The sequence below is a fragment of the Lepus europaeus genome, chromosome 22 (genome assembly GCF_033115175.1).
Source record: "Lepus europaeus isolate LE1 chromosome 22, mLepTim1.pri, whole genome shotgun sequence".
NCBI classification, from domain to species: domain Eukaryota; kingdom Metazoa; phylum Chordata; class Mammalia; order Lagomorpha; family Leporidae; genus Lepus; species Lepus europaeus.
Genome location: NC_084848.1, coordinates 12,082,521 through 12,106,623, shown reverse-complemented (window position 1 = coordinate 12,106,623; position 24,103 = coordinate 12,082,521). Strand labels below are relative to the sequence as shown.

At 41.4% G+C, this 24,103-nt stretch overlaps 1 protein-coding gene across 6 annotated transcripts in view; it reads right to left on the bottom strand.

Annotated features, from left to right (window-relative positions):
- Positions 1-24,103, bottom strand: part of EFCAB11 (EF-hand calcium binding domain 11) — a 252,207-nt gene that overhangs the window by 186,948 nt on the left and 41,156 nt on the right. The window contains exon 6 of one of the 6 annotated variants that reach the window (XM_062181234.1): positions 965-1,068. The exons of the other annotated variants lie outside the window; for them this stretch is intronic. Within the exon in view, the coding sequence (XP_062037218.1) occupies positions 1,029-1,068 (40 nt within the window). The 3' untranslated portion in view covers positions 965-1,028. Of the gene's footprint in view, positions 1-964; positions 1,069-24,103 lie in introns of those variants that run through there. 6 annotated transcript variants of the gene reach the window in all.

Here is a 24,103-nt window from a genome sequence, read left to right as displayed (position 1 = left end):
CAAACTCTTGCTCTAATATGGGATGCCTGCGCCACAAGCTGCAGTTAAAAACACTGTGTCACAAAGCTGGCCCTCAATTGTTTTATACTAAGCATGACTATAGCAAGAATTTATTTCAACAAATCTTGACGTTAAGTTCAAGAGAAGTAATTTTTAGATATAGTACCTTGATAAAAACAAAAAATACTGCATGGGTTTTTGTTTTGTTTTGTTTTGTTTTGTTTTTGACAGAGTTAGACAGTGAGAGAGAGAGACAGAGAGAAAGGTCTTCCTCTTCCTTCCATTGGTTCACCCCCAAATGGCCGATACAGCTGGCACTGTGCCGGTCCGAAGCCAGGAGCCAGGTGCTTCCTCCTGGTCTCCCAAGCGGGTGCAGGCGCCCAAGCGCTTGGGCCATCCTCCACTGCATTCCCAGGCCACAGCAGAGAGCTGGACCAGAAGAGGAGCAACCAGGACTAGAACCCAGCACCCATGTGGGATGCCGGTGCCGCAGGCAGAGGATTAGCCAAGTGAGCCACGGCACCGGCCACATGGTTTCTTTTCATAAAGAATAGATGCAGTAAGAAAGTTGAAATTCAATGACACAGTCATTAAATTATATTACTATTTCCTGATACTATGCTCTTATGTCAACAAAAATAAATATTCAGTTTATATCTTTTTAATGATATTTAATACAAGAACAGTAAGTGGTCGGAAGACCATGTGGTCATCTCCAAAGAGTGACAGAAGATACAGCACAACGAAAACACCAGAATTGCTATACCTTACAAATGATACTAGAGCAAAATCATCTTAAAATTTCTGAAGAGTTAAAAAGATACTGGGGACTGCCAGGTCAAATTCTTGGAGTAGATCAAACCCAAAGAGGTGGAGCGGAAAGTTGGCATTCCAAACCCACTTTTATCCTCTAGGCATTGGCCTGTGTCATTCACTTGAGTTTTGGTTTCACAGCTTTGTGGGTGAAGAGGCCAGAAGTTAAGATCCAGGTCTTGCTCAGTACGGGTCATCTTACAGGATTAACTTCTTCACATTAAGCTGAAACCCAAAAGCTTTTGTGAAAGAGTCCTGTTGTTGAGAAAAAGAAAAATGAAGGAAAAAAAACGATAAGCCATCTCTATTGGGTTGTGCTGCTGACTGGCCCTTGGGTAAACCAGAACTCTGATCTTAGTACACCTTGAGTGAGTACTGAAACTTCTACCTGAGATTTGTTTAAACATGGCTGTGCCGGTGGTGCTCCCTAGAGCCTGGCAGACACAAGCAAGCTACTCTGAGGAAGAGTCCTTCATCTTGAGCCCATGAAAGCCTCGCAAATAATTTTCCAAGGCTAATGAATACCAGAAAGTCAAATACAAATTTACCAGGAGACAAGTCACCAAGAGCAAGAATCAGCAGAAAGAGACCTACATCGACTGTAGCTCTAGTCTTTATATATAAAATATATATTAAAATATTCCGGGTATAGGAAACAATAATTTTTACATAGATAACTAGTAATATTTGGTTATAATTTTTTAATAACTTTGTACTTTTAATTCATTTATAATACTTAATAGTTTGGAATATCATGGTAGAAACTGGAGTTTTCAAGTAGCAGAAAATAATGCATTTTCAAAAGCAAGAGGTTTCTCATTATATACGTTAATATTTTGAAAGCTATACAAATACCAAGGTAATATTCTATATACAAATAGCAAGATATTTTGCCAAATAGGAAAAGAGGAATGCTCCCTTACTTACGGTATGAGGGCAGTGTAACCTTGACACTACAAGGATATGTATGTGTGCGCAGGTGCCTAAAATGGGGCTGAGGTCTTCCTTTCTTGTCTCACGTATATAAAAAGACAACAGCATGCCCCAATTGGGTTTATACCAAAAATTTAAAAGATGGGTTGATATTAAAACTAAATAAAAAGAAAAATGATAAAAGTAAATAAAATTATACCATTTAAAATTTTAAAAAGCTAAATATACATACATACATCATTTACTACATTATCAGATTAGAGAAAAAATGGTATCCTCTCAAAAGATATCAAAATAGCATATAATAAAATTTAATGCTCATTTTTGAATTAAAAAAAATTCAGGGGCAGGCACAGTGTTACAGTGGGTTAAGCTGTCCCTTGGGATGCCTGCACCCCATATTGAAATGCCTGGGATTGAGTCTTGGCACCACTACTGAGCTAGCTTTCTGCTAATGAACCTAGGGAGCAGCAAATAATGATCCAAGTACTTGGGTCCCTGCCAACCACTTTGGTGACCTGGATAGAGTTCTGGGCTCCCAGCTTCAGTCTTACCCAACCCCAACAGGCAGATGGAAGATGTCTGTCTGTCTGTTTCTCTCTCTCTCTCTCTCTCTCTCTCTGCCTTTCAAATAAATGAATAAAACTTTAAAAAGCAAAAAACTCAAACTAGACTAGATGGGAACTTCTTTAATCTGAAAAAGGACCTAACTATAAAGCACCTATAGCTATGATCAAACTAAGTGATAACATTTGAAATCTTTCCCCTTGTGCTACAGAACAAGGCACCATCACCACTAGACATCCTCACCAATGCAGTAAGTTAAGAAAAAAGAAGTTAAAGGGGCCAGCGCCGTGGCTCACTTGGTTAATACACCACCTGCGGCGCCAGCATCCCATATGGGTGCCGGGTTCTAGTCCCGGTTGCTCCTCTTCCAGTCCAGCTCTCTGCTGTGGCCCAGGAGGGCAGTGGAGGATGGCCCAAGTGCTTGGGCTCTTGTACCCACATGGGAGACCAGGAAGAAGCACCTGGCTCCTGGTTTTGGATCAGCACAGTGGCGGCCATATTGGCCATTTGGGGGTGAACCAACGGAAGGAAGACCTTTCTCTCTGTCTCTCTCTCTCACTGTCTATAACTCTACCTGTTCAAAAAAAAGAAAAAAAGAAAAAAGAAAAAAAAGAAAGAAAAAAGAAGTTAAAGACATCAGGATCAGAAAGATAAAAAAAAAAAAAAGGTTACTATTTTCCATGGTTTTGCTTACTATCTTTATAGAAAAACTCTTAAAAATCTACAAATTTAGCAAGGCTGTTGGAATACGATCAATATACAAAAAGCAGTTTTGTATTTCAGATGCCACTTGGGATGATCACATCCTGTATCAGAGCACCCAGGTTTGAATCTTGGCTCTGCTCCTGATCCTAGCTTCCTGCCAATAGCATCCTAGGAGGCAGCAATCAAGGCTCAAGTAGTTGGGTCTCTGCCACCTGCATGGGAGACCTGGATTGAGATACTGAGATTGAGTTTCCAGCTTCTGGCCCAGGCTGGCCTAGTCCAGCTGTTGTTGGGCATTTGGGGAGTAATCAGACAGAGATTCTCTCTTTCTCTCTCTCTCTCTCTCTGTCTTTCAAATACATTTTAAAATGTTAAGTTTAAAAAATCAATTTTACTTCTATAATAAAAAAGTTTAAAATCTATGATTTATAATAGCAGCAAAACTATAAGATATGTAAGATAAGTCCAACAAGAGAAGAGAAACACTAGAGCTTGTAATACAAAGTAGTGATTAAAAGCATGATCTGTATATCCAGGCACCCTGAGTCAGAATCCTGCCTCTGCCATTGCCATTTGCGGCTGTGTGATCTCCAGCAAGTCAATTAACCTCTCTGCGCACCAGTGTCCTATGTGTGATGTCTCATACTAACAAGATACGCCTCATAACGTTGTGGTGAAGACTGATTGTTAAGGAACAGCGTGGGGCCTGGTACATAGGAAACGTTGTGTACGTGAAAACCATTACGATTATGATGGGGATGGTGGGGTATGATGTTACAGAAAAGTAGCAACATCCTCTGAAAGCTTTAAGCAATGTCCCATTAAATGAAATATATACTATACTTACGGATAGAATAAAGTATCACTAAGATGTCAATTTCCTAGAAACTGATCTGCAAATTCAACACAATATTAATTAAAATATCAACAGAGTTTTAGATTTTTTAAAAATATTATTTATTTACATATTTTATTTGAAAGGCAGAGAGAATGAAAGAGAGGCAGAAAGACATACAGACAGAAATCACCCACCTGCAGGTTCACTCCCCAAATGCCCACAACAGCAATGGAGCAATGGCTAGGCAGTCTGGCTGAAGCCAGAACCCTGGATCTCAACCTGGGTCTCCAATGCAGGTGGCAGGGGCCCAAGTACTTGAGCCATAGCCTGCTGCCTCCTAGGGTGTGCATTAGCGGGAAGCTGGAATTGGGAGTGGAGCGGGGACTCAAACCCAGGCAGTGCTAAGAGGGCATGCCAGATGGTATCTTAATCAGTGTGCCAAATGTCTCCCTAGGCTTTTAGGATCTCAACAAGCTGGTCCTAGAATTTACATGGAAAATCAAAGAACTGGAAACAATCAATAAACTGATGAAGTAGAAAACTAAGGAGGGAGATTTGTCCTATAGATATTAAGATTATACGAGGACAATGAGATATTGGTGTAGGGACAGATTAAGTGACCCATGGAACAGAACAGAAAACACAAGAAGAGAGACAGCAGGGCAGAACAGTAGAGAGAAGAGGGCACAACTGAGAAGCAGAGCTGGAGATCTGTTATCTGTACAGAAAAAAAGTGAAACTGGTCCCCAACCACCAGATTATATCCAAAACCCATTCTAGAAGAGTCAAGGATTTAATTGTCAACAGCAAAATCTTGAAGCAAGTATAGGCAATATCTCTCTGGACTTGAGTCAGATAGAATCATTCTAACTAAAAAAAAGTTCATAAATTCACCCAAATGAAATTTCACTTAGCTCCCTAAAGATACCTGAAGAAGTAAACAGACAAGCCACAAATGGGAGAAGATTCCTGCTAGCTGACAAGGTTTGTACATGATATGAGAACACATGTAAAGAACACATTCAAAGCAAAGGAAGCTGCAATAGAAAAATGGATTAAACCAGAATGAATCCATAACAGAAGGGACCAATAGCATGAGATAGGATAGATAAATCATTATTAATCAGAGAAATGCAAATCAAGCCTACAATGAGATATCAAACACACTGGACTGGAAAAGATTGAGAAATCTCAGAGTAGTAGGAGTTGAAAAGAATGTAGATCAACAAGACCTCTCACACACTGCTGGAGGAAGTGCAAATTGCCATGAGTGACTGGAAATATCACTTGGCATTATCAGTAATAACAGAAACAAAGTTGGGAGAAAAACAGTAAGTACTCATCAATAAGAGAACAGATAAATTGTGGTAAATCTGTACAATGGAATTCTATAAACATTTTAAATGAATTAATTATAATTATACATAAAATGATAAATATTAGAAGAATTATTGATACATACATTGTCATGCTTTTATTATAAAGTTTTATGTTGAGGAAGATTAAACTTTGGGGAAGTGTGGGGCCGGCGCCATGGCACAGCGGGTAAAGCTGCTGCCTGCAGTGCCGGCCTCCCATATGGGCGCCGGCTGGAGACTCGGCTGCTCCATTACCTATCCAGCTCTCTGCTATGGCCCAGGAAAGCAGTGGAAGATGGCTCAAGTCCTTGGGCCCCTGCACCCATGTGGGAGACCAGGAGGAAGCTCCTGGCTTCAGATCAGCGCAGCTCTGAACGTTGCGACCAATTGGGGAGTGAGCCAGCAGATGGAAGACCTCTCTCTCTCTCTCTCTCTCTCTCTCTCTCTCTCTTTCTCTGCCTCTCCTTCTCTCTCTGTGTAACTCTGACTTCTGACTTTCAAGCAAAATAAATAAATCAAACAAAATTTAAAAATTAAAAAAAAAATGTTAGGGAAGTGTGGGGTCTCCAATGAGTGGAGGAATACCTGGGTATATCTGAGTTAATGGTAATAGTTCTTAGGTGGAATATACTAATTGTACTGTTCAACACACTAACTTAAGTAAATAAAATAAAGGCATTCATGCAAGGAAAAGTTATATTTAAAAATAACTACACACATTTACAAATTTACATCTAGTTACAATCTGATTCAAAGCATTCCGCTGTAGTTTTAATTTATGCAAACTGTTAATATGCCATTTTGGAATAATTTACCATAACATTTAACTTATTTATACAACCTACTGGGAAGACTAGCATGTAAATACAGTAGAAAATAAGGAAGGAAAACAGTATACATTATTTCCATAAAGCCAATTTAAAGAAGTATGCTGAATAACTCCTTTTAGTACCAAGAAGCTAAAAGATGCAATCATCAATAGGCCAAATGTACTGAGACCTATCAGTCAAAGAAATGTATCTGTAGAAACCCACATCAACTTTATACAAACAGAATAATGTTATGCTTCTATAATCCATTGCAATGGCAAACACAATGGGCAGCAGCTGAGAGACCTGGGTCTTAATTCTATTGTGTGCCCGCTGAAGTGTGTGACCTTGGGTAGGCCATCTAACCTTGCATGTGTGAAACGAGAGACTGACCCTTCTGTTCTGTAAGGCTCTACTACTGGCAAAAGTCTATGGTCCTTTAAGAAACTATACTAATGAAGAATTACCAAAATCATGATGTATTTTCCTAATATAATTATCACCATATGCAATTTAGTACTCAAAGACTGGATGATGGCAGTGTCTACAAACTCTGAAAGATAATAAAGCATTAATACAACATTAATATGGTAACCTGTAATGGAATTCGTTAAAACGAAAAAGCTGTGTTGCCCACAGACAGTTGCCAAGAAGTAGACAAATTTGCTTTTTGGTAGACTAGAGGTGTTTTGTGGTATAGCCTTTTCGTGCAACTATATTAAGACAGAAAAAAAATCATAATTTAAGCACTAAACATTAAATTCTGTAAACTTGAAAAGTAACGTAATCTTAGAAAGTCATTGTTAAACTGGCTAACATAATATAGGAAAGAAAGGTCAGAAACTGTTCAAAGATAGCCTGAAAACCCCAATGGGCAGAAAAATCACAAGTATGCTCATGACACTATACTCATTCTCTATAAAATTCTAGACTTTGGACTTATCAAAGAGTTCTAAACTTTCTCTTCTATCAAGATTTCCATACAAAAAAAGATTTCCCCAAAACTTCTGGGAAAATACATATCCTTGATAAATATCAAAACTTTCTCCCCTTTATCAAAGAAAAAGAAAGGACAAGTTATAAGTGGGTGAAGATTTCTGTCTTATAAATGAGAAGGAATTACTGCTCAGAATATACAAGTACCGCTTATGTGGATCAATAACATGAACAGGAATGAACATAACAGGAAACCCAAATGATGGTGAACTTTACTAGTAATCAGAGAAATTAGAACACCAGATGCTATTTCAAGGCTGCACTGTGGTGCAGCAGGTTCAGCTTCCACCTGCGATGCAGGCATGCCATACAGGCGTGGGTTCAGTTCCAGCTGCTTCACTTCTGATCCAGCTCCCTGTTAATGCACACGGGGAAATAGCAGAGGATGGCTCAAATGCGTGGGCCCCTGCCACCCATGTGGCAGACCCAGAAGAAACTCCTGGTTCCTGGCTTCAGACTGGCCCAGTTTCACCCCTTACAGTATTCTGGGTAGTGAACCAACCAGCAGATGGAAAATCTCTGTCTCTCCCTCTTTCTCTGTAACTCTGCCTTTCAAATAAACAAAAAAAAATAAAATCTTTTAAAAAAACAAAGGATGCCATTTCACACCCATCAAACTGGCAAAGGTGAGCATTTTCCAACAACTGTGGGTAAGAATAATGCCGACGTGCCGATGATGAGAGTGAACTTGCACGACCATGGGGAAAGCAAGTCAAGCTGCTGACATGCACGTGCTATGACCGTACGTGTAGGGGCCCTAGAGACGCTCTCCCACGTGTGGATGGAGAAGAGGAATATTCACTGCAGCCTCATTCGTGATCACAGCAAATAAGCCCATCCATGGGAGGACAGACATACAAAAGGGAAAACCTCTCTTTCTGTTTTCGTATTTCCATACAGAGGGACCAACACTCCAGCCTCTCTACCTTCTCATTCCTCCTAGAAAAGTGACTTGTCCAGTGGGTGGCCCCATCCTCCTCTTCTCTATTAGGGCCACCTGACTATGGGAGGCATGTACACCGTTCTGCTCCCCAGTACCACAGTGGTAGGCCCTCGTGGCAAGGCAGAGAGGCATCCTCGGTAAACCACCCAGGGCGGGATTTGAAGGTTAAATTGGCTTAATTTGGACTGCAGTTCAGCAAGCCCATCCCTCCAACAGAGCTGATAATGAAGCTGATATTTCTACAACTGATCTCTTACACTTGGAGTCTACTTATTACTTGATTCTAGATGGTAAAAGAAGGTCACAACAGAATACTATACATCAGGGAGAATAAATGAAAGAAACATGTATCAATGCAGATAAATCCTAAAAACATAATGAGGAGAAAAAGAGCAATTTGCATTTAAGGTTTTAAAATAAGCAGAACAATAACATGTATTATTTAAAATATGTAAAAATGTGTCATAAAATATAAAGATGCGCATGAATGATTTAAAAACTTCAGGATAATGATTATCTCTAGGGCAGAGGAAGGGAAATGCAACCAAGGATAGCTAACCAGAGGGCTCCAAACACATAGGAATGGAAGGTTTTGCTTCTTAATCCGGGAGGAGTATGCACAGTTTTCTTCTTCTATCTCAAATATTTCAAATATACTTACATACCACACATGCTTCTATGAGAAAATAAGAGGCAGAGCTACAAAAGCTTTGGGCACTGCCTAGAATGCCCTGCCTTGTCACATTCCGGCTCTGTCAGCTCTTCTCCAGAACCCTCCAGAGCACAGCCAGTGGGAAGAGGGATTTGCGGTGCCTGGGGGTAGATAGTAAAGGTGGCACTGGCTTCTCCAGTTTTGTTCTAAATAGGAGGAAAATCTATCAAACCCCAGAATCAGAAAGAGGAACAAACAAGCAAAACAAACATCCAAGGAGTGGAATCACTACCAGCAAACCACAGGCAGGCTTCTAGAACTTACTTTTGCCCTAATGAAACTTAAAGTATTGCCTTTTTTTCTTTCTTTTTTTTTTTTTTAATAAAGTCTTTTTGTTAATTATGTCTGAAGGAAGATTCAATAACTGCTCCTGGTAATGCATTTCAATGTCTTATAAATCACTGGAAAGTTTAATTCACTGGAAATCTTAAGTCAGTGTATTGTAACCACATACGGTCTGAAGACCCAGAAAGGAAATAGCGCTTCTTTACTTCCTGACCCCTTATCTAAATCAGACACCCTGAATCCCAGCCTCATGACAGCATGGCCTGCAGACCTGCATCACTTCAGTTTAAAGAACATATATTTGAAACTTTCATATATTAAACTACTAATTTTTTTAACATCCTTTATTTCTCTCAAAAGAGAGATATTCAATTGCAAATACATTTTGGTCTGATGCATCCACAGGCCTCCCAATCATTTTTTCATGTTCCGTGTCAGCAATGCAGAGGAACAAATGAATAGAACGTTAAATATTACAGATCCATGGCCTTCAGGTTAGCTAACTTGCCTTTAGTACTATTTTACCATTTGTAACCTAGGGATTCCTAAGATGGTAAAAGAGGTGGGTGTTCACTGATAGAAACAGTAACTATAATTTAGGAAAAGCTGCTTTATAATGAAAGCTTATCACAATGTCTGCTGCAGTGAACACACCAGTGTCTTGTGCCCAGCATATACTCTGGAGGTATTTGTTGAGCCGAACTTAGGGGGAAAACTGGCAGGAAATGCGGGAAGATGGTGGGGAGCCAAGCCCTGCAACCCTCCACCATGTGTGCTGGGGGGGAGGTGGTGGGGAAGGCGCTGAGAAAGGCAAAAACCCTTCATCTCCCTGTAGTCAAGGCACAGAAACATCAACATACAATGCCAGCACAATATGATGTGGGATACGATATGACATGTTGTAAAGGAATACAACACAGGATATGAAAATAATCTAAAGCAAACAGAGCAGCACCTAGAATTAAAGCACCATTTTACCCCAACTACCTTTCAGTTCTCACTCGCTGTCCCTCACACACTGCAACTGGACCAGGCTGGCTTCCCTTCAGCACCAAGCACATCTGCATTTCCAAGCCTTCTCAACTTTGCTGCCAGCTAACAAGCAGCCTTTTCTCAGGAGGTCTCAGTTCAAATGTCAGCCCTCGAAAATGCCTTCCCTATTAATCCAAAGGAAATGAAATCAACATATGAAAGGGTGAGCTGTACCTCTATGTTCATGCCAGCTAAGATATGGAATCAACCCAGATGTCCATCAACTTTAGACTGGATAAAGAAATTATACACTATGGAATATTACACAGCAGTAAAAAAAATGAAATCCTGTCATTTGCAACAAGAAGAATGCAATTGGAAATCATTGTACTTACTGAAATAAGCCAGTCACAAAAGGACAAATACCTTATGGTCTCTCTGATCTGTGGTAACCAACAGAGTACTCAAAATGTGATCTATAGGAGTGAAACTGACACTTGGAGATGCGATGATTTTGAACAGCCCTAGCCTTGACTCTAGGAGAACAATGTTTTCCTTATTCGTTTGCTTGTTTTTGTTCATCTTTTTTTTTTCCTTCTTATTAATTGATGAACTTTCTATTTGGTGTAGGGCTAATCTTATGAGTATAAAAATTATCTGAAAATTGATCTCTGTAAAAAATAAGAATGGGAAGGGAAGAGGGAGGTGGAAGAAGGGGAGAGGTATGGGTGGGAGGGAGGTGGTGGGGAGGGAGAAACGCCATGTTCCAAATCTATATATATTAAATGCATGAAGGTATATTCCTTAAACAAAATAAATTATAAAAAATAAAATAAAAAAGAATTGTACCTATGAAATACATGAACTTTGTTAAAGCCTTCCCTGACTTCTCTATGTAAAAACAATTCCCCCATGATGGTGTGCAGCTGTCACACTGCCCAGGATGCCAGCATCCCATACCAGAGCGCCTAGTTTGATTCCGGCTTCCTGATAACACGCACCCGGGGAGGTGAATGGGTCCCTGCTGCCTATATGGGAGACCTGGCTTGAGTTCCAGGCTCCTGGCTTCAAAACGGCTCAGTCCTGGCTGTTGTGGGCACTTGGGGAGTGAATCAGCAGATAGAAGATTTCTGTCTGTCTGTCTCTTTTTTGACAGGCAGAGTGGACAGTGAGAGAGAGAGAGACAGAGAGAAAGGTCTTCCTTTACTGTTGGTTCACCCTCCAATGGCCACTGCGGCCAGTGCACTGCGCTGATCCGAAGCCAGGAGCCAGGTGCGTCTCCTGGTCTCCCATGGGGTGCAGGGCCCAAGCACTTGGGCCATCCTCCACTGCACTCCTGGGCCATAGCAGAGAGCTGGCCTGGAAGAGGGTGAACCGGGACTAGAACCTGGTGTGCCAGCGCCGCAGGCGGAGGATTAGCCTATTGAGCTGCTCTCTCTTTCAATTGAAATGAAAACAAACTTTAAAAATTTAAAGCAACTCCCCTCATACTCAGTCTTTCTCTGTAATTTATTCTGTTTCACTTTCCTTATGGCATTTTCTAATAAATATGAAATTAATATGTTTGCTCAGTTACTGCTTACCTTGCTTTTGGACAAACTGTGATGAACCCTGTGAGAGCAGAGATCTGATTTGCTCTGTTAGTGGCTCTAGCCCCAGCTTCCAAAACATACCTGACACACAGTAGATTGCTCAATAACCACATCATGAATGAATATATGCCTTCCCAATTTAAAATTCCTTAATCTCAAGGCTTCTAAGAATGTAACAAACATTGTTCTACATAAGACCACTGGTTGAACTCTGTAATCAATGAACAATCATTCTTAGGCATTTAAAATTAACAGAAAAGTGATCTCTGTTAAACATAGGAGTGGGAATAAGAGAGGGAGGAGATATACAGGTTGGCACATGCTCACTCGGACTTACCTCCAATGGTGGAACTAGAAATGTGCCAGAGGATTTCAACTCAGTCTTACCAAGGAGGCAGGTACCAATGCCAGCGCACTTGGTAAAGTGATAAGTGTAAATACACAGCCGATCAAAAAGATAGGGTATGTGTCGAAGAGATTACACAAATAAGACCAGTGTAAGCAAATAATGAAGGTTAGAATTAAAAGGGAGAGAATGATCCTGCGGGGAAAGCAGGACACACAGCAGACTCATAGAATGGCAAACACCCAAAACAGCACTCCTGCCTCAGAATCAACCCTTGGGACATTCGGATCTGGCTAAAAGGTCCATGAGAGTCTCACAGGCATGGAAAGCCATGACATGGTGGCAAAAAACAATCTAAATGAAAGATCCTGGTGAACAAGACCCCAGCAGAAGGAACAGGCCATCAAGGAGAGAGGCGCCTTTCTCTGAAGGGAGGAAGGAACCTCCACTGTGATACGGCCTTGACTAAACAAGTTCAGAGTTGGTGAACTCAAGGGACTTCCATAGCCTAGACAGCTCATAGCAAGAGTCTCGGGTGATTGCTGACGTCATAAATAAGCGTGCCAATTGTTAAATCAACAACGGGAGTCACTGGGTACATGCTCCCCACGTAGGATCTCTGTCCTTAATGTGTTTTACTATGAAACTTAAAAACACTACTAGTCGAACAGTACCCTATACTTTGTGCGGTTGTGTGAATGCAGCCTGTTGAAATCCTTGCTTAGTATATACTAAGTTGATCTTCAGTATATGAAGGTAATTGAAAATGAAACTCGATGAAGGGCGGGATGGGAGAGGGAGTGGGAGAGGGGAGGGCCACAGGAGGGAGGGAGGTTGGGGGGGGGGGGAAAGCCACAACAATACAAAAGTTGCACTTTGTAAATTCACATTTATTAAATAAAAAAAATAAGAACTATATAAAAAAAAAGAATGTAACAAACATGTTGCCAACTTTATTGTTTTTTTTTTATCAAATTTTATCAAGTTTTTGAATACTGATCTACAAAAAATGGGGAAGGGCGGAGAAAAAAACTTATAAATTAGATAAAGTTATTCATACTTAAGATTAGATACCACAAAGGATTGATACCACTAAGCCTGCTGAACAGAACGCTGTTATTTATGTATTTAATCACACTGATCTGATCCATTAAAAACTAAAAATAAATGCTTTCACTATTTTTCCAGTAGGCACTAATTTAATTATATTCTGTTACTAAAGCTATTACATTATTTCCTATCCAAATTACCTTGTACTTTCTAGCACTGATATTAGCTATCTCAATATGTCACAAGTATTCTTGTAGAATGAGAGACGGGAAGAGGCGAAACACAATGTGAACATATTACCGAGTACAATGCTTAGAAAATGTGACTCCTTTTCTCAGCCAGAAAAAGGAGACATGACACATTAGGGTAGTCACTGGGAGTAAAGCCTCACGAACAGGCCCATCAGAGTTCTCCATGCGTCTGGCTCGCGTACATGTCTGCCAGAATCTGGAAAGCTGTGTTTTACTGAATACACTTTTAAAGCAGAAAGCTATTCCTTGAAAAACAAACTCAAGAATCCTTCAAACACAATTTTACTGGCACGGTTTCAGAATCTAACTGCAGCGGGGTATTTTGTCTAAGTTAAATTTAAACCTCCTCATTTTTCAAGCTAACTTGTTCTAACTAATAGGTTTTAAAATAATGAATAGCCACGGGATTATAAATGCTATTCCACCTTTATAAAATGAAAGATCATTCTGCCTGATAGGAAGCTTCATTTTGAAGACTGTGCAATTGGAAAAAAACAATATATTCTTGGAATAAATGGTCATTTTCCATGAAAGCTGGGATACAGCTTTAGCACAAAAGTGAAATAAATGTACACTGTCAAGTAAAGGCCATTTTGCCATTTGGCAAGTACAGAGTGTGTTTCCATATAATGGGGGTGGGAAGGTGGGGAGCATTCCAGGTGTTTGTAAGCTGAGAATGTAAAAATACAAGGTTTTTAAAGCTTAGAATTATGCCTTGGAAAATCAACACTCGTTTTGGACTACGTTCAAGAAACTGTATGCGACAAAACTGAGGTCTGGTATGAGGGTGTGCGAACAGTCACCACTTGTTATCCAGCGTGGAGGCCACTTCTAGAGGCGCACTAAGACTGTGGCTGAAGAAGGCTCCCAGACCACACCTGGGACATGAACCCAGTGCAGCCAAACCTCGAGAGCTAACACAACAAAGCCTGGTTTCAGATGGGATCCTTGAGTGGGGTGGGGCCTTCCCAAGACCCTACCAGGTTGGAGATTTGTTACTTTTTGATACATCCTTTGTTCAAAGTTGAGTCTCAAGGTCAGCACAGATTCAGGAATGGAGGCATAAACTCTCTTAGTGGGAAGAAAACCAAGTCAGTTTGTGAAAAGGGTCCAGGCACAGGGGTTGAGGATGTGTGGCCACTGTTGCAAATGAGCTATTACCACGATCCATGAACTTATCAGTCCCTTCCTAGGGAAATGGCTCTCTGAATAAGGTTTGAGGAATTAGCAGGAGATCTCTTTACTGAAATACATGACAGATATATGACAATATTGAACAGAACGATATGAGCTCACAAAAAGAGAGATTTACGATAGTTCCACTAAAGTTACTACACAGTTACCATAATTATGCCTAAGGTAAACAGCAGTGTTAGAGAAGAGAGGGAGGGAGTCAATCCCCACCATCCCACCACAAAGAGATCTCATACACAAAGAGCTGCACAGCCATGCCAGCAGGTGCCAAGCATTTAGTAAACAATGACAGGTATGGAAACGCAGAGTCTGTGACTGGGGCAGTACCTAACCTAGCAGTTAACACGCCAGTTAAGACACCTGCATCCCGTCTTACAGTCCCTGGGTTCAATACCCAGCTCTGGCTCATGACTCCAGATTCCTGTAAATGCATACCCTGGCAAGGTGGGTGGGGGCAGGGGGACAAAAGGGGGCAGCGTCAGGAGTGATGGGCTCAAATACTTGGGTTGCTGCCACCCCATAAGAGATCTAGATGGAGTTCCTGACTCCTGGTTTTGGTCTGGCCTAGCCCTGGCTCTTGCAGTTATCTGAGGAGTGAACCACTGGATGGGAGTGCTTGCTCTTGCTCTCTCTTTTTCTCACTCTGTATGGGAAAAAAAAAAGTTTAAGTGTGTCTTTGGAAACAGAATTACTTAACATCTCTGAGCTCAGTTTTCTTAGCTGTAAAATAGGAATCATAATAATAGCGTACAACTCATTAGGTTATTGTGAGGATTAAATGAAATAATGACAACAGCTGACAAGTAAAACACTTAATAACAACAACAGAGACTTTCACTGCCATCACTATCCATTTGACAAATGGTCCAATAACTCTTTTTTGTCACATCAGCACATGACTACCTGATATTCCTTTTATCAGGTTTTGTTTGGCTTCAATACAACTGAGATAATTTGAATCATTCTATTCTAATGGCAGTCCTTGCAAATTTTCTACAGCTTTCGGCTCTGGATAATTTATAACCAGGAGAAGGCTCAATTCTATGACAAATTCATTACTGCAACTCATTAAAACGACTATGTCAGCTGACACCTCTGGGTTACACATGAATCTGGGATGCCTATGCATTGTCCTTTCTTTTTACTTCTATAAAGGGAAACAATTTCATATTTCCTAAGAGGCATAATTTAGCAGGTTTAAGGGTGGAGCTTCTTTAGGCTGAAAAAACTGAAAGAAAAAAATGCATGATTTGATAATAATTTGCAGCATGCTAAGAATCCCATTGAGAATGAAAGATTTTGCTTTCTTTGTTTGGAGATCAGAAAATGGGACTTAAGGGTACAAAATTTTATAGCAAAATTGTGGCCGTGAAGGAAACATTGACAATGAAGAAATTGAGGGATATAAGTAAGTTTGAGAATTTAACATTGAAATTACTAGCAATATTGGGCAGTGAAGCAAACATTTATCTTGTATATAGTAGGTGCTTAATAAACTTTTGTTAAGTAATGTTGGATGAAATTCAAGACATCAAATTATCTGTTTTTCTTTTCATCTTCATTTCTTGCCATTAGATCGCCGTACTATTAATTACAGTAAACAAAAGGTACAGAGATGAGAATCAAGGTATTTTAATATGGGAATTCCTTTATTCCTTTAGAAGAGGCATTGCAAGTTCAGGGAGGTTAGCAGACTTGTCTACATCAGCTCCCCCGAGCTAAGGGATGCAGACTTGGGAGAACTGACTGACAGCACCGTGCACTGACATCACCCCATCCTGGAGAAGAAAGAGTTACAGAGAAACTCAAGCCAGTCGACTCTGTGATTTGTTTCAGGGTCTAACAAAAGGGTGAAATGAGTAGCTGGATTCTGAGAAACATGGACTTCAAATAATTTAAGCCATAAATGTTTTCCATTATGATGTTTAAACAGTTTATGGCTGCCTAAAAATACAGACTTTTTTGGTCATTAACACAGATTTTACAGTATGGCAGTATGAGGTTTCTGATATTTTTATCAGAAGATTTTATGACCAATTTGCAAGGAATCAGAGAATTTTATACAAAGGATATATAATTCAGCTAAAGTGTTTTCATATATCTACAACCTTAGGTCTATGAAAAGAGTTATGGCCTTAGATTATAACAGCTCTATTTCTCACTAAGAAAATTTATATGCTGTCCAGATCTTTATTCTATTGAAATTGAACTGGAAAAGGCTCTTAAATAAAATGATTCCTTCAAAATCTGTAGTCTGTAATTGATTGATAAAGCGATTCTAAACCCCTTTTCAAGGGTACACCTGGGGAGTGGTAAGCAGGAAAGACATAGATTCGGCCTTGCACGCTGAGAGACCCATTTGTTTCCAACTGGAGTCAGGATATCTGGCTCAGACACAAATTCCATCCGTGAATGTGATCTTAGCCAAGTGATGCTTCCTCTTTGGACCTCAGCTGCCCCATCTGTGAAATGGAAGCAATCACAGCAGCGACCTTGTGGGGCTGGTGTACGGTTTGCACAGGTAAAGCATTCAGAACTGGGCTGGGCACACAGTGTGCCTTAGCTGTTGCCCACCCCCACCCCCTTCACAGCTACTTGCTCACCGTGAAAGCCTTCCAACTGAGGAGGGTATGATATTACTATTACCTTTGAAATATTCACAGTGAAGAGGAAGAGTGGATAAATATCCACTTGGCTGTGATCAATCATTCCTGAAGTCAAAAACTTTTTATGTTCTCCTGCCATTTTCCCTGCGATAAAGTTGAGATACCTTCATGAAAACATTAAGAAATAGCGAGGGCTCACTACAGGCCAGGTATAGTATGTTTAGATGCATTTACTCATTTAGTCCTCCAAACAACTCTATGGATGAGGAAATGAGGCACAGAGGAGTTACCTGCTTAAAAATCTACTAACTAGTTCAACTTACTAACCCATCTTCTCAGATGTGGCTGTACTGTCCCGTATGGGTGTGCCTTGAGCATCAGCTGTAAAGTATCTGAGATGCACAACTGCAGGGAGAAACAAGAGAGCAAGGGGAAGTCCCTCAGGTGCAGATCTGGTCTGCCTGGGCAAGAAGGGCTGACCACGTTTACTGCAATGAATATCAGAGGGCAAAGGAACTTGCTGAACTCAGGCTAGCACCACACTGGTAGGGAAAACCATGGGCTCTTCAGGCAGTGGTAAAATGGAGAACCAGAGGGTGTTTCAGGTAATACATTCATTTTAGAGCCAGAGCAAGCCCAGAGCTTGGCAGAAGACAGGGTCCTGGCCTTCAAGACAGGAAGCTAGAAACGGCAACTAGAGTTTGGGACAAGCCATGGTGTTCATCAGCAAAATTCAAAAAGCTGGACATGCTGAGCTGGACAATCACTGTGGGGTTACAGGGATGGTTGGGTTTGGGAAGGTAATTCCTGGAACCAACCCTGATAATAGCTACACTTGCCACATTTTAATCCCTTCTCCATGCTGCAATGGGAAAGATCACATAAACCCCAAGTCTGATCATGTCACTTCTCTACATTTCTGTAGCTCCCCGGTCTCCTCTGCATGAAGCTCAACCTCTCAACAGGTCTCACCAGGCTCTTCACGACCTGGCCCCTGCCTGCCTCTCCAGTCTCATCACTGCACTCATCCTTCTGGTCCCACCCAAGCCAAAGCAAGTGTGTTCGCCAGCAGACTAGCTGCACTCTACGGTCCTTTGGTGCTCTCCTGCTGACCTCTGTAGATGCAGTCTCCTGTCCACCTGGCCAACACCGTCCTTCCAGTCCCACACCAGCCATCACTTCTTCTGAAGTCAGCCTTGGTGCCTGCTCTGTGGGATGCATCCTTCCCACCCACAGTTCTTTGTAGTCATCTTTCAGGATTAGCCACCTTGGATTCTAGATACCTATCTCTAGCTAGCTATCTACAGAAGACCTTAGAAGGCAGAGCAGCACCTGCGTTGTTTGCTGTCATATATCCCTAGTGTCTGCAATGTAGAAGATGCTAACAAATATTGGTTTCCCAAAGCAGGATATAAGCCTGAGAACAGAAAAGCCTAAGGCCAAGACAGCCCCCACCCCCCAGTGACTGAGAGACCAAGAGAAGATTGGAGTGGGTGTTGGCCACAGTAAGAGAGAGGGGAAGACCACATATATAATCAGGGCTCTCGGAGGATTTGAATGGGTATCTACAGATTGAGTACTGGAGTCCCTCCAAGTGTTGCCAGCCTCACTTGGAAGACATGGCAATCTGATTCCTTGTTATTTGGCAGGAAGAAGAATAGAAGAGGGAGAACAAAAAGATTCAGACAAGTTAAAGCTATTTCTATCTCTTTAGCATTGAAAACAGCATACTGATTAGAGGACAAGGGAAAACAAAGAGCTAAATAAAGAAACTCAGGGACACTGTGGTATATTATTAGAATGTAGCAAAGGGCAAACTCTAAAAGGCTATTTTACTTTAATCATTAACAAAGGTGCACCTAGTACACACGCTATGGATCAGACTGGGGATGGGGGAAGACAGATTAATCCAAGCCTGCTCATTTGGTGATAGCTTAAAGCAAACAACTTTCAGAAATACTATGAAGCAAGCTAGTAAAATAAATAGAAATGAAGTCCAAGGGATTTCAACACAAAAATTTGGGGGAGAAAAAAAGAGCTCCACAAAGCAAAACAGACAAAATACAAGGCTAACCAAACAAGAGCTAAATCAAATAAACAGGCACTGCCGTGTGCCCTGGAGGACTGCCAAGGAGGGTGAATTTCAACAAAGAATGCTTCTGCCACCAGTTTGGAAAACTTCAATTCCAAAGAACACTACAGCCACTGTCAAGTGACAAAGGAAGAATGGGAATAGAGAAGCAGTGGCTCAGACCTTATTTCAGGCTCTGTACACAAACACTAGAACCTTCCTGAAGACACATTGAGGCAGCTCATGCCCTCCCAATGTGCTCCACTCACAGCTCCTTGTAAGAAACAAATCCAGGTCATGGATGAGAAATTTGCATCATCCAGGGGTGCCTGCAGCAGTTTTCTCTCAGTTAGCAGAGGAAAAGACCACAGTAATTACCTGTTTGGCTACCATGCTAGTATCCAAGGTGTTGAGACATGGCCATGGAGCCTAAGTAAAACAATTCATCTTGTGAACCTGAACCCTGGGAACATACTCCTGAGCTTTGGGGCTGGAACTCGTGCAAATCAATCAAGTTCCCCACATAGGGTTAAGGCATAGTTCTCTACTTAGTTCTAGTCTGTGGCAGTCACAGTAATAGTAGCCATCGCCACAATGACAACAGCCCCCACTGACCAAACATTTATCCTCTGCCAGGCACAGAAATAAGCCTTTTTGCATGAATTATCCACATTGAGCCTCCCAACAACCAATGTCTTAATGTTGTAGCTGCTCACTCCACAGATAGGGAAACTAAGGCAAACCGAGATTCTATTCACAGAGAATTATAAGATATTTACATAGTTATAAACAACACAGCAGTGATTTTCACTGAGAGTTATTCCAGAACATGCCCTCTGGAAAAAAAAAATGTATTTACGGGGAAGTGTTGTGGCATAGTGGGTAAAGCCACCACCTGCAACGCCAACTTCCCTTATGGAATCCGCTGATTCGAGTCCCGGTTGCTCCACTTCTGATCCAGCTCCCTGCTAATAGCCTGGGAAAGCAGCAGAGGATGGCCCAAGTGCTTGGATCCCTGCACCCACGTGGGAGTCCCAGATGAAGCTCCTGGCTCCTGGCTTTGGATCTGCCCAGCCTTGGCCATTGTGGCCATTTGGGAAGTGAACCATTGAATGGAAGACCTTTCTCTTTCTCTTTCACTTTCTCACTCGGCCTTTCAATTACATAAATCATAAATAAATAAATAAAAAGATGTATTTATGTATCTTAAAAGGTAGAGTGATGTGAGAGAGGGAAAGACAAAAAGATCTTCCATCCACTGGTCCACTTCTCAAGTGGCAGCTAATAGTCAGAATTGGTTCAGGCCAAACCCAGGAGCCCAGGTCTCCCATGAGGGTGGCAAGGGCCCAAGCCCTTAGGTCATCTTCCACTGTTTTCCAAAGTACATTAGCAGGAAGCTGGCTCAGAAGTAGAGCAGCTGGGACTCAAACTGACACTCGCATGGGATGCCAGCATCATGGGTGGCAGCTCAATGGCTGTGCCATGACGTCAGCTCCAAGAACACGGCCTCTTAATTGGGAAGAAAGGCCAGAGTCTGACAAAACAAGGCAGTGCACTATGAACAAGCATTTATTAGCTATTGGTACAGTATGTACCATGAACTATGTGGGATAGAACTGGAGTAAAGGGGCTTCATTTTTAAAACAATAAGGAAGAATAACTAGAATTCCTTTCACCTATACTGCGTTAAAAAAAATCTTCAACTTTATTAGACTCCGAAGAAGGAAGGATTGCTACTCTTTAACATCCATCATGTCTACACATGCAGTATTTAGGTGGTTCAAACCACGAAGAAGACTAATACAGCCAAACAAAAGGGGAAATGATTATACACAACTCAGGGGCTTGCTTTTTTTTTTTGGCTGAAATTACCCAAAATGTGGATTTATTGGATTCAAACACACAGGGACCTCAAAAATCTCAAGTTCCTTCAGGTTTCATTGGCTTAGCATTGCTTTCCCCCTTGCATTTCAGTATTGCTGTCTTTATTGAAATTTCTATACATTAACATGTGCTTTTCTTTTATACATGACCTATTTTTCCAATGAGACTGAGACGGGGGCAATCATGAATGCACATTTAAAGCCACAGGATATTTAAATTCTCCCTACTTTTGTCATACATTTTTAGTACTTTCTGTGCACGATGGAAGATAAAAACTTGTGTGCATGATTAATTGTAATGATGAAAGAATGTGAGGCAGTTGCTTAAGAAACGGGAACAACAAAGGAATAAACTACTGCAGGCATCACCAGGACTGGAATGACACTGCTCTGTGTACTCGGTTTCCATGGCAACTAGCAATGGGAAGATGAATGTTTCATAGTCACTCCACTCTGCAGTACACGTCTATAAATCAAACTTGCATACAGAGCACAAGATTTCTGCTGTGGGCTGTACTCAGAGCCGGTTTATTTTCCTGTTACTGGATAATTATGGAAAAGAAGCACAAAACAATGAGGTCATTTTGAGTAGGGAGCAAACTCAGAAATTACTAATATACCTGCAGCATATGATGCCATTCATCTAGTGCAAAATGAGAAGCAGGCAAGGCAGAGCGAGTGAAAACCCTGCCTGCCTGGGCTGGAGACCAATCCAGGCACGGGTGGGCTTTGACTGAGAATTGCTCATTACAAGCCTGGTGTGTCCTACCTGCCTCAAGTTCGGCTCTCAGATGGGTGTTAAGAGCACCTTCACGAACTGCCCCAGGTACAAAGTTTTCATTCTGGTAGCTGGGCAGAAAGTATACCCCATATTTAGTATTAAAGTTTATTGAGGCAGAACAAGTGTATGCTTGTTTTTCTTTACTGAAAATGATTCAAGGTGTACAAGTTTGGATGTAAAACAATGCATTGGCATGGGATTAGAAAATAGGACCTGAGTTTTGATCCAGGTCTATGCAACCTTGGGTAAGCCATTTAAATTAATTCAGCAGCCTCCATTTTCTTAGCTAGAAGTTCAAGAGATGGTGCATATGATTCTTAAAGTTTCTACCACCTTTCAGTCCATGATTCCATTATCTTTAATCCTCAAAGGTCTGACCATATCAACCAGATCCAGCCTAAGATATTAAGGTATGCTATTTCTAAACAAACAAACAAACAAACAAAAACCTCCCTTGCAGAGTTTTGTTTTTAAATTCTGTACTGGCTAACATTCCTAATCACTGGTGTTTTCTGATTTCATTGTTCACACTGGACTCTTCTTCTGACTCGTTTCAACCTTTCAAACACAGAATAGACTGTGGAAAGCAGAGTAGAACTATCAGAGTTTTAAAAAGTTAAAAAAAATTCTTTTTTACATATAACCTTATAGCTTATTTTATAATATTACAAAGAATATTTAGATTTAAGGGATTTCCTAACATTGATAAGGACTGCTTATCAACCCCTGCCAAACCTGAAGCGTTCTGCTTCTAGAAGGTCAAGATCTCAGAGACATGCACAGGGTCCAACCAGAGCCCACCTTTGCAATGCCAGAGACCCAGCAAGGGTAATGCTCAATAAAAGTTTGTGAAACAAATAAATGCAGGATGAACAAATTCAGTGACCCCTCTGCTATTCCTTTCAACACCCTGTGTTTCCTTCTTCAAACTTAAAACATTTAGAAGGGTTCAGACCAACATATAAATATCCCCCAAAATAGACAAATATCTAAACACCAGATCTAACTACAGAGTATCTCTTTTTGGAGTCTTTACAAAATCTTGTGGAACTTAAGTGTGGGGTATCTCTGTATTAGCAGGACATCAGGCACCTTCAGGAGCAAAACGGGAGCATCTGTCCCAAAGCCCCGTGGGTTGTGGTGGATCCTCAAACTGGACCGAGTCTCTGCTTCAAACCAGGGAAGAATCCATACAGGTGCACGGTGGCTGTGGAGCACCTCATCACAACAACCATCAATCAGGGGTGCTTATGCCAGCTCTGGGCTACAGGTATTAACCACACTCACAAGCTGGGGAAATGCAACCGTAAAGAATCTATAGGGCCGGCGCCGTGGCTCAACAGGCTAATCCTCCGCCTAGCAGCGCCAGCACACCGGGTTCTAGTCCCGGTCGGGGTGCCAGATTCTGTCCCGGTTGCCCCTCTTCCAGGCCAGCTCTCTGCTGTGGCCCGGGAGTGCAGTGGAGGATGGCCCAAGTGCTTGGGCCCTGCACCCCATGGGAGACCAGGAGAAGCACCTGGCTCCTGGCTTCGGATAGGCACGGTGCGCCGGCCACAGCGCGCCAGCAGCGGCGGCCATTGGAGGGTGAACCAACGGCAAAGGAAGACCTTTCTCTCTCTCTCACTGTCCTATCTGCCTGTCAAAAAAAAAAAAAAGAATCTATAAAGTAACTAAGGGGCAGTTATGAAGCAGGTAGAGAAATTCAAAACCTAGTCTCCTGCACGGGAAGCTAGTACACAGTGACTCTTTTTGTTTTGGACTTCTGTCCCCAAAAAGTTGCATTGTGAGACTCAATAGTAAAACTTGTTCTCAAGAATCACTTCCATTAAGTGAATTAAATGGAAGATAATACTATGTCTCATAGGTTAAAGTCATGTCTAAGAGCTCACAAGAGATGTGCCATCCTTGGGTTCTTCTTTAAATACAATTAAGTTTCTAAAAGGAAAGAAAGTAGAGGAAGGAAGGGAAAAGAGAAGGGGGAAAAAAGGCAAAATCACCTTCAAGAAGCAGTAACGTAGCACAGCTCTTGTCGAGACTGTTGAGGAACAGTTCTTATTATTTTTATCCATCCTTTTTTTTTCTTTGTTTCTTCTTCTTTCTCAGATTAAACAAGGGTGGGGAGGAGTGGGTGAGAGGGCGGGTACATGGGAAGAATTACTATGTTCCTAATGTTGTATTTATGAGATACATACAAATTTAAAAAAAAAAAAAAACTAGTCTCTCTGGCTCAAAAAAAAAAAAAAAAAAGACTCTTGTTCCACTTAGACTTCTTCAGAGCTAAGAAACAAAGAGTTAAACAGGGGTGGAGCGGTCAGTGAAGGTGTTCAAATCCCATACAAGTATGCCTCGGTTCAAGTTCAGGCTCAAGTTCCTGATAGGTGATGACTCATGTAGCTGG